The sequence below is a fragment of the Physeter macrocephalus genome, chromosome 4 (genome assembly GCF_002837175.3).
Source record: "Physeter macrocephalus isolate SW-GA chromosome 4, ASM283717v5, whole genome shotgun sequence".
Taxonomy (NCBI): Eukaryota; Metazoa; Chordata; class Mammalia; order Artiodactyla; family Physeteridae; genus Physeter; species Physeter macrocephalus.
The window spans coordinates 45,435,365-45,446,033 of record NC_041217.1 but is presented as its reverse complement, the minus strand read 5'-3'; the positions used below and the strand labels follow the sequence as shown (position 1 = coordinate 45,446,033).

General features: G+C 44.0%; 1 protein-coding gene across 1 annotated transcript in view; it reads left to right on the top strand.

Moving 5' to 3' along the window:
• The window catches only part of MRPS14 (mitochondrial ribosomal protein S14), a 33,336-nt gene that overhangs the window by 20,209 nt on the left and 2,458 nt on the right, over nt 1-10,669 (top strand). The window contains exon 2 of the mRNA XM_024133709.1: nt 6,207-6,365. Coding sequence (XP_023989477.1) covers nt 6,207-6,365 — 159 coding nt within the window. The remainder of the gene's footprint in view (nt 1-6,206; nt 6,366-10,669) is intronic.

The window sequence follows — 10,669 nt, the reverse complement described above, 5'->3', positions numbered from 1 at the left end:
TTTTGGGCAGCCTCTCTGCTAATGGGTGGGGTTGTGTTCCTGTCTTGCTAGTTGTTTGGCTTAGGGTGTCCAGCACTGTAGCTTGTTGGTTGTTGAGTGAAGCTGGGTCTTTGTGTTGAGATGGAGATCTCTGCGAGATTTTTGCCGTTTGATATTACATGGAGCTGGGAGGTCTTTTGTGGACCAGTGTCCTGAAGTTCGTTCTCCCACCTCAGAGACATAGCCCTGACTCCTGGCTGGAGCACCAAGAGCCTTTAATCCACATGGCTCAGAATAAAAGGGAGAAAAAATAGAAAAGGGAAGGGAAGAAGGAAGGAAGGAAGAAAGGAGGGAGGAAAGGAAGGAAGAAGGGAAGAAAGAAAATAAAATAACGTAGCATGAAGTGAAGTTATTAAAATAAAAAATAATAAGAAAAATTTTTTAAAGTACAAAAAAAAAAAAGAAAAAAAAAACGGGACGGTCAGAACCCCAGGACAAATGGTGGAAGCAAAGCTATACAGACAAAATCTCACACAGAAGCATTCACATACACACAAAGAGAGAAAAAGGGGGAAAAAATAATATATCTTGCTCCCAAAGTCCACCTCCTCAATTTGGGATGATTTGTTGTCTCTTTAGGTATTCCACAGAGGCAGGGTACCTCAAGTTGACTTTGGAGCTTTAATCCGCTACTTCTGAGGCTGCTGGGAGAGATTTCCCTTTCTCTTCTTTGTTTGCACAGCTCCTGCGGTTCTGCTTTGGATTTGGCCCCGCCTCTGCGTGTAGGTCGCCTGAGGGCGTCTGCTCTTCGCTCAGACAGGACGGGGTTAAAGGAGCAGCTGATTCGGGGGCTCTGGCTCACTCATGCTGGGGGGAGGGAGGGCTACGGATGTGGGGCTAGCCTAAGGCAGCAGAGGCTGGCGTGACGTTGCACCAGCCTGAGGCGCGCCGTGCGTTCTCCCGGAAAAGTCCCTGGATCCCGGGACCCTGGCAGTGGCAGGCTGCACAGGCTCCCGGGAGCGGAGGTGTGGAGAGTGACCTGTGCTCGCACACAGGCTTCTTGGTGGCGGCAGCAGCAGCCTTATTGTCTCATGCCCATCTCTGGTGTCCACGCTGATAGCCGCTGCTCACGCCCGTTTCTGGAGCTCCTTTAAGCCGTGCACTTAATCCCCTCTTCTCGTGTACCAGGAAACAAAGAGGGAAGAAAAGGTCTCTTGCCTCTTCGGCAGCTCCAGACTTCTCCCGGACTCCCTCCCGGCTAGCCGTGCTGCACTAACCCCTTCAGGCTGTGTTCATGCAGCCAACCCCAGTCCTCTCATGGCTTCCGAAGCCCGAGCCTCAGCTCCCAGCCCCCGTCTGTCCCGGCGTGTGAGCAGACAAACCTCTCGGGCTGGTGAGTGCTGGTCGGCACCGATCCTCTGTGCGGGAATCTCTCCGCTTTGCCCTCCGCACCCCTGTTGCTGCGCTCTCCTCCGTGGCTCTGAAGCTCCCGCCCTCCGTCCCTGCAGTCTCTGCCCTTGAAAGGGCTTCTAGTGTGTGGAAACCTTTCCTCCTTCACAGCTCCCTCCCACTGGTGCAGGTCCCGTCCCTATTCTTTTGTCTCTGTTTATTCTTTTTTCTTTTCCCCGACCCTGGTACGTGGGGAGTTTCTTGCCTTTTGGAAGGTCTGAGGTCTTCTGCCAGCGTTCAGTGGGTGTTCTATAGGAGCAGTTCCACGTGTAGATGTATTTCTGATGTATCTGTGGGGAGGAAGGTGATCGCCGCGTCTTACTCTTCTGCCATCTTCTCTCTGGGGTCTCTAATGCATTTTAGATACACTGCATTTGTAGTCTCCTTTCCTCACTATTACTGTTTTTGATTTTACATTTTACGTTTGATTGTTTTGTGTATCGCTTAACTGCTTACTGTGGTTACAAATGATTTTACTACTTTAGTCTTTTAACTTCCCTTCCAGCTTTGTGCATGGATGATTTTCTACCTTTATTGTATGTTTGCCTTTATCAATGAGCTTTTCCATTTTGTAATTTGCTTGTTTTTAGTTGTGGCCTTTTCATTTGCGCCTAATGAAGTTCCTTTAGCAGGTGCTCTCAAGCTGGTTTGGTGGTGCTGAATTCTTTTAGCTCTTGCTTGTGTGTGAATCTTTTGATTTCTCCATGAAATCTGAATGAGAGCCTTGCTGGGTAGAGTATTCTTGGTTGTAGGTTTTTCTCTTTCATCACTTTAAGTATATCATGCCACTCCCTTTTACCCTGTAGTTTCTGCTGAAAAATCAGCTGATAGCCTTTTCAGAGTTCCCTTGTGTGTTATTTGTTGTTTTTCCCTTGTTGCTTTTAATAGTCTCTCTTTATATTTAACTTTTGTCATCTTTCTTACAATGCATTGTGGTGTATTCCTCTGTGAGTTAATCCTGTATGGGACTCTCTGCGCTTCCTGTACTTGGGTGACTGTTTCCTTCCCCAGGTTAGGGCAGTTTTCAGCTATTATCTGTTCAATTATTTTCCCAGACCCTTTCTCTCTCCTCCTCCTGGGATCCCTAAAATGCCAATATTAGTGTGCTTGATGTCATCCCAGAGGTTTCTTAAGCTGTCCTCATTTCATTTCATTTTTCTTCTTTCTGTTTAATGGCAGTGATTTCCACTACCTGTCTTCCAGCTCACTGATCCGTCTTTCTGAATCATTTAGTCTACTATAGATTCCTTCTAGTGTGTTTTTCATATCAGTTATTGTTTTCTTTAGTTCTTTATATTCTTTATATTTTCTAATTCTTTTTTAAAAACTTCTGATTTCTTGCTCTGTGCATCTATTCTCCCAAGTTCTTTGATCGTCTTTACAATCGTTACTCTGAACTCTTTCTTGGGTGGATTGCCTATCTCCACGTGACTTAGTTGTTCTTCTGGGGTTTTATCTTGTTTGTTCGTGTGAAACATATTCCTCTGTTGCCTCATTTTATGTAAATTGCTATTTGTGTTTTTATGTATGTGGTAGGTTGGTTTCGGTCCTCCACATTGGAAAACTGGCCCTCTGTAGGAAACGTCATTTGTGTCCCAGCAGTGCACTCCCCTCTCATCCCTGAAGGACCAGGGGCCAGCTGGTCCCAGGTAGTCTGACCTGTGTTTGTGGACTCAGTCTGCAGGCTGTGGAACTGTAGTTTTCTTGCTTCTAGTGACTGCCCCCTGGTAGCTGAGCCTGATGTAGAGGTTTGTGCAGGCTTCTTGGTGGGAGGGGCTGGTGCCTGTCCCCTGGTGAGTAGAACTGGGTCTTGGTCCTCTGATGTACAGGACCATGTCTAGGGGCGTATCTAGAGGAGGCTGTGAGCTCAGGAAGTCTTTAGGTAGCCTGTCTGCTGATGGGTTTGACTGTGTCCCTGCCCATTGTGTTGTTTGCCTCAGTGCCTCTCAGCACTTTAGCCTATGGACTGCTGGGTGGGGCCAGGTCTTTGTGCCAAAATGTCAGCCTCCACAAGAGCTCATACATGCAGATGAATGCTCCCTGATATATCAGGCACCAGAGTCTGTGTCCCCAGGGTGGGCCACAGCCACCTCCCCAGGAGACCATCCAAGACCAGCAGGTGGGTTTGGCCCAGGCTTCTATCAGATTACTTCTTTTGCCCTTGGTCCAGTACATGTGAGATTTTGTGTGCGCACTTTGAGAGTGAAGTCTCTATTTCCCCCATTCCTGTGGAACTCTTGCAGTCAAGCCCCGCTGGCCTTCAGAGCCAAATGCTCTAGGGGCTCCTCTTCCCCATGCCAGACCCCTGGGCTGGGGGTAGAGTCTGACAGGCTCAGAACTCTCACTTCTTTGGGAGAACTTCTGCAATGTAATTGTTCTCTAGTTAGTGGGTTGCACACCTGGGGGTATGGGATTCGATTATATCATGAGTGTGCCCCTCATACCCATCTCATGTGGTTCCATCTTTATGTATTAGATGTAGAGAATCTTTTTTGCTAAGTTTCAGTCCTTTTCAACAGTGGTTGTTCTGCAGATTGTTCTGATTTTCGTGTGCTTGTGAGAGGAGGTGTGCTTAAGGTCCTTCTCTGCCATTTTGGCTGCTCTCCCTTCAGCATTTTTATTACTTCCTTTTTGGACTTGGGGTCATGTAGACTGGAGAGGTCTGTTTCATTGCTTGTTCTTTCAGGGGATTTCACCTGTTCTTTTAATTGGGAGTAATTCTTCTGCTTTTTCATTTTATTTGTATTTCTCTTACTCTGAATTTATTTTTTTAAGTATTAAATTTATTTATTTATATTCTATTTTTGGCTGCATTGGGTCTTCGTTGCACGTGGGCTTTCTTAGTTGCAGCAAGTGGGGCTACTCTTCATTGCGACGCATGGGCTTCTCATTGCAGTGGCTTCTCTTGTTGCGGAGCACGGGCTCTAGGTACACAGGCTTCAGTAGTTGTCGCACACAGGCTCAGTAGTTGTGGCTCATGGGCTCTAGAGCACAGTCTCAGTAGTTGTGGCACACGGGCTTAGTTGTTCGTGGCATGTGGGATCTTCCCGGACCAGGGCTCGAACCTGTATCCCCTGCATTGGCAGGCATATTGTTAACCACTGTGCCAGCAGGGAAGTCCCTCTTACTCTGAATTTAGGGAAAACAGTTGTCTACTGTGGTTTTGAAGGGCTGTTTTTATCTGGGAGTGACCCTGTGTAGACTGTATGAGTCCAGTATTTTTGGTGTGAGGGCTGTTTTTGGCTTGCTGTGTCTTTCCTCAGGATGTACTGGCCCTTGTCTCCTTGATATAGGTGGTGTGTTGCCTGGAGCCTGCACTGGATGTTGGGCAGGGCCTCTGTGATTTCTTTTCTCTGTGATTGTTACAGCCCTGTTAGGGGTAGAGTCTTCTCCCCATTTGTTGGAGTGGAAGCCCCTAGATCCGATTCTAAGCTTCAATGTGAGGTAGGCAGGACTAGAGCACTCCCTCTGGGAAAGGAGCCCCTGTGTGTTCCTCCCCCGGAGCTGTTTGCTGTGATGTGCAACTCTGTGACACTGCCTACCACCTGGTGTGCACACCCACAAAGATCACTGTTGCTGGCACTGCCCTCGGGGGCTGCATCTGCTGCAGGAGTGCTTGGAATCGGCTTGAAGATTAGGTATGGGTGAGAAACCCTCACAAAACCATGGGCAAGAAAGTCCTCTGGAGCTGCAGCCCCACACCTAAAGCAGGAGTGCCAGTGATCACCTCAGTATTCAGTGCCACTTCCATGTGTGCATGTCCAGAAAGTTTGCAAAACCTGCTGCAGTTGGAGCTGTGCCCTGCTGTGAGCATGCTGATAGTGAGGCTGCTATAGTGGACCCATGCCCCTCCCTTCCCATGTTGACAGTGGGGCTCCTACGGCAGCCCCATGCTCCATCCTGTGCACACCCCCAGTTGTGGCTTGGGCCACACTCCAGGCCCTTTGAGCTGTCTTCACGCAGCCAAACCAAGTCATCTCCCCAGGTCTGTCTGCTGAAGCCTGAGTTTCAACACCCAATCGCTATGCACGCCAGCAGGTGCGCCTCAGACTGGAGAGTGTGGCAATGTGGCAGAGACCGTCTGTGCTGGTCTCTCTACCCTGTGGGGCAGCAGACCAGCTCCTGCACTCTGCTTTTGAGCCTCTGAAGCTCCCTATCAGTCCCAGCAGACCTCCCAGCCAGTGAAGGAGGTCCCCAGGGTGAGGGAACTTACGTCTTTCACAGCTCCCTCCCAAGGGTGCAGGTCCCATCCCAATTCCTCTTCTCCCTTTTCCCTTCATCCTACGTGGTTTCGTGGAAATCTTTCTTGCAGCTTTGGTTGTCTGAGATCTTCCGCAAGCTTTCAGTAGGATATCATGTATGGATTGTTCCACGTGTAGATGTATCTTTGATGTATTTGTGGGAGCAGGTGAGCTCCATGTCTCTCTACTCCACCATCTTGGTTTCCTCCCCCTTTCTATACTTTTTTGACTTTTGAACCATATATTTATTAACCTAAGTAAAGGTAAAACAGAATTATATAAAAAATCTCAGAAAATTTTTCACTTTCCAACCCACATTATTGGCATTGTATTAATTACCACCATTTTGGCTTAATGTATGTCCACTAAAGTTATTTGTTCTGAATTAAGACTATTCTTTTAAATTATTAAAGTTATCCGTAATTACTTGGGGGATAAAAGGTCATAAATAGTGACTGAAAGAGGATCACAGGATGGAGAAACTGGCAGAGTCTGGGTCTGACTGTCCTTCACTTGTTCCTTGTCTCTGTCTCTTAGGTGGTTCCTTCATCAGCTTCAGGCCAAGTTCGAAGTTACTATGTAGATTGGAAAATGTTGCGTGATGTGAAGAGAAGAAAAATGGCCTATGAGTATGCAGATGAGAGGCTTCGGATCAATTCTCTCAGGAAGAATACCATTCTGCCAAAAGACCTTCAGGTTAGCTAAGTAAGATGAGTATCTACCATAAAATCATTAAATCAGATCACTTTTAATACTGTTTGTTGTGACTTAGTATCAATATACTTTCTGGAGAATATAATCAGATTTTTTCAGTCAATGTAAACAAATACCCTTGTAACTGATTTTGATGAGTTTCAAATTAAAAAAGAACTATTCATTCTTAACTAGTGCTTTAACCATTTCATTAGGTGATGCTTAGAAGGTACTGAGAAAGTACTGATGCATGGTAACCACACAGAAATTGGATAGTTATTTCTCCAATCATTCAACTCTCAAGGCATTGGGAGTCTTTGCCAATGCATGGGGCCAGGTGCCCAGCACATGGCCTACACCGTTCCATATCCAGGGCCATCCTTAAGCCTGCCTCTCTGAATTCCTCTGCCCATGAGGTGGCCTTCCATTTAGGTTTACTTTCTTGTCACACTCTTTAACTTGAATAAGAGAATGTCAACTCTGTTTGACTCCCTGAATCATAAGTCCTGCCTAACTGGTGACGTAAAATACCTGCATTCAAGAGTCTTATCAGAGAGTATAACTCAAATTCAAGGCCATTAAACTTATCAGAAGCTCAGAGTAAATAATATTTCATTTATATAAATTTGGAGAATAATATACAGGCCCCTCATTACTGTGGATTCTTTTTAAATCTTGTCTAAATTAAGCCAGATAAGCAGAAAACTGAGTGCCCTGGACCATTCTGTTATGGCTTTTACTGTAGTGACATTAAGCTACTTGCCTATATTTAGGGAGTAATAAGAAGTGGCTCCTGAGAAACTCAGCTTAAGATGTTGTGGAGGACAAATGTATGAAGATCCCCAGAAGAGTCTGTGTTATGAGAACCAGCAATAGCTGTGCAGAGACTCTATGAATCATGGGAACTGATAATGGCACTATGTTGGCTGCCAACTAGCTTACCAGTCAAATTTATGCCCCAGTGCTAACAAACTTACAGGCTCTCACAGAATGCTCTTGTTTCATTTTCCCTTTGCCCAATTTCCTCATTTGTACACTACCTTAAATCTTTACATTCACACATATATAAACAATTTGTAGGTATTCTTCAAGTTCTGTCTCCATGAAACTTCACTTCATTCTGCTAGCCCAATCATTTCTCCTGTCTCTATAGCATTTACTGTCTACCATTCATTGACTTAATCATGTTGTTTTATATAATTCTCTCAGTATTTCTTAATAGCAGCACATGCATAAGCTTTTGGAGATCAGGAACTACTCTTAATGCTTAATAGTGATATAAACTTAGTGGCTTTCATATACATTTTCTCATTTATTTACTTTTAATATGTTAGAGTAATTATTTTGCTTCCATCATAGTCTAGTACAGGGTCAATCACACACACACACATGCACAATAATACACATACTTTAACCACATACATAAGAATAAATCTGTACTGACAAAACCTTAGTGCTAACTACTGCAGTAATCTCTGTTTTTCTCCCCTGAACCATTTTTGCCCTTACCATATTTATTTCCCTACGTTGCAAATGATCTTTTAAAAATGTAAATCTCACTTGATCACTCGTCTTTGCGTCTCCAGCCGTTCCGCGGCATGTGGGATCCTCCCAGACCGGGGCGCGAACCCGGTTCCCCTGCATCGGCAGGCGGACGCGCGACCACTGCGCCACCAGGGAAGCCCTCTCAGTATTTCTTAATAGCAGCACATGCATAAGCTTTTGGAGATCAGGAACTACTCTTAATGCTTAATAGTGATATAAACTTAGTGGCTTTCATATACATTTTCTCATTTATTTACTTTTAATATGTTAGAGTAATTATTTTGCTTCCATCATAGTCTAGTACAGGGTCAATCACACACACACACATGCACAATAATACACATACTTTAACCACATACATAAGAATAAATCTGTACTGACAAAACCTTAGTGCTAACTACTGCAGTAATCTCTGTTTTTCTCCCCTGAACCATTTTTGCCCTTACCATATTTATTTCCCTACGTTGCAAATGATCTTTTAAAAATGTAAATCTCACTTGATCACTCGTCTTTGCGTCTCCAGCCGTCTCCAGCCATCAGAGTCTTTACCATAGGTGTCAAGGTTCTGTGGGCTCCTGCCCTTCCTTCTTCTTCAACTTCACCTCAGACCACATTTTCCTCCTACTTGATGTTCAGTCCAGAGGTTTCAGACTTTTATGATTCAAAAATCTTATGGGAGGGCTTCCCTGGTGGCGCAGTGGTTGAGAGTCCGCCTGCCGATGCAGGGCACACGAGTTCGTGCCCCGGTCCGGGAGGATCCCACATGCCGCGGAGCAGCTGGGCCCGTGAGCCATGGCCACTGAGCCTGTGCGTCCGGAGCCTGTGCTCCGCAACGGGAGAGGCCACAGCGGTGAGAGGCCCGCATACCAAAAAAAAAAAAAAAAAATCTTATGGGAAATAACCTAACTTACACCTCAAGGAACTAGAAAAAGAAGAACAGGTAAGCCCAAAGTTAGCAGAAACAAAGATCAGAGCAGAAATAAATGAAAATAGAAACCGGAAAAACAGTAAAGATCTATGAAACTAAGAGCTGGTTTTTTGAACAGATAAAATTGATAAGCCTTTAGCTAGACTAACCTAGTAAAAAAGAGAGAAAACTCCAATAAAATCAGCAACGAAAGAGGAACATTACAACTGATACCAAATAAATACAGAGAATCATAAGACTGATAAGAGCAATTGTATGCCAACAAATTGGCTAGCCTAGAAGAAATGGATAAATTCCTAGAAACATATAACCTACCAAGACTGAATCATGAAGAACTAGAAAATCTGAAGTGACCAATAATGAGTAAGGAGATTGAATCAGTCATCAAAAACCTACTAAGAAAAGCCCAGGACTGTGTGCCTTCATGAGTGAATTCTACCAAACATTTAAAGGGGAATTAGTGCCAATCCTTCTCAAACTCTTCCAAAAAATTGAAGAAGAGGAAAACATTCCCAAAGTCATTTTATGAGCCCAGCATTGCCCTGATACCAAAGCCAGATCAGGACACTACAAGAAGAAAACTACAGGTCAGTATCCCTGATGAATAGAGATGTAAAAATTCTCAACAAAATAATAGCAAACCAAATTCAACAGCTTTTCCTCTAAGATCGGGAACAAGACAAGGATGCCTACTCTTGCCACTTCTGTTCAACAGAGTACTAGAAGGCCTAGCCAGAGCTATCAGGCAAGAAAAAGAGATAGAAGGCATCTAATCAGGAAGGAAGTAAAACTCTCTCTATTTGCAGACAACATGATATTATATATAGAAAACCCTAAAGACTCCACCAAAAAACTGTTAGAACTAATCCATAAATTGAGTAAAGTTGCAGGTTTCCAAATCAACCTACAAAATTTAGTTGTGTTTCTATACACTGACAAACTATCTGAAAAAGAAATAAAACAATCCCATTTACAATAGCATCAAAACTAATAATAAACCTAGAAATAAATTTAAGAAGGTGAAAGATTTGTACACTGAAAACTATATGCACTGATGAAAGAAATTGAAGAAGCAGAAATAGAAAATATAATCTTAAAATTTGTATGGAACTACAAAAGACCCTCGAATAGTCAAAGCAATCTCGAGAAAGAAAAACAAACAAAAAAAAAGCTGGAGGTATCACGTTTCCTGATTTAAAAGCTATAATATTCAAAATTGTATGGTATTGGCATAAAAACAGACACATAGACCAATGGAACAGAATCAAGAACCCAGAAATAAAGCCACAGATATGTAGTCAACAAATATTTGACAAGGGAGCCAAAAATAGTGGGTATTGGATAGTTTTTCCATAAATGGTGTTGGGGAGACTGGATATTCATATGTGAAAGAATGAAATTGGACCCCTATCTTACCCCACTCACAAAAATTAACTTGAAATGGGTTAAAGACTTAAAGGACAGACCCGAAAGTGTAAAACTGCTAGAAGAAAACAAAGGGTAAAAAAGTTCTTTGCCATTTGTCTTTGCAGTGATTTTTTAGGTGTGACACCAAAGGTGCGAGCAACAAAAGCAAAAATAAGCAAGTAGACTACATCACACTAAAAGAAACAACAACATGAAAAGGGAGAAAATATGTGCAAGTCATGTACTTGATAAGGGGTTAATACCCTGAAAATGTAAGGAAGTCATACAACTCAATAGCTCCCCCAATTTTTTTTTGATTAAAAAATGGGCAGAGGGGGGCTTCCCTGGTGGCGCAGTGGTTGCGCGTCCGCCTGCCGATGCAGGGGAACCGGGTTCGCGCCCTGGTCCGGGAGGATCCCACATGCCG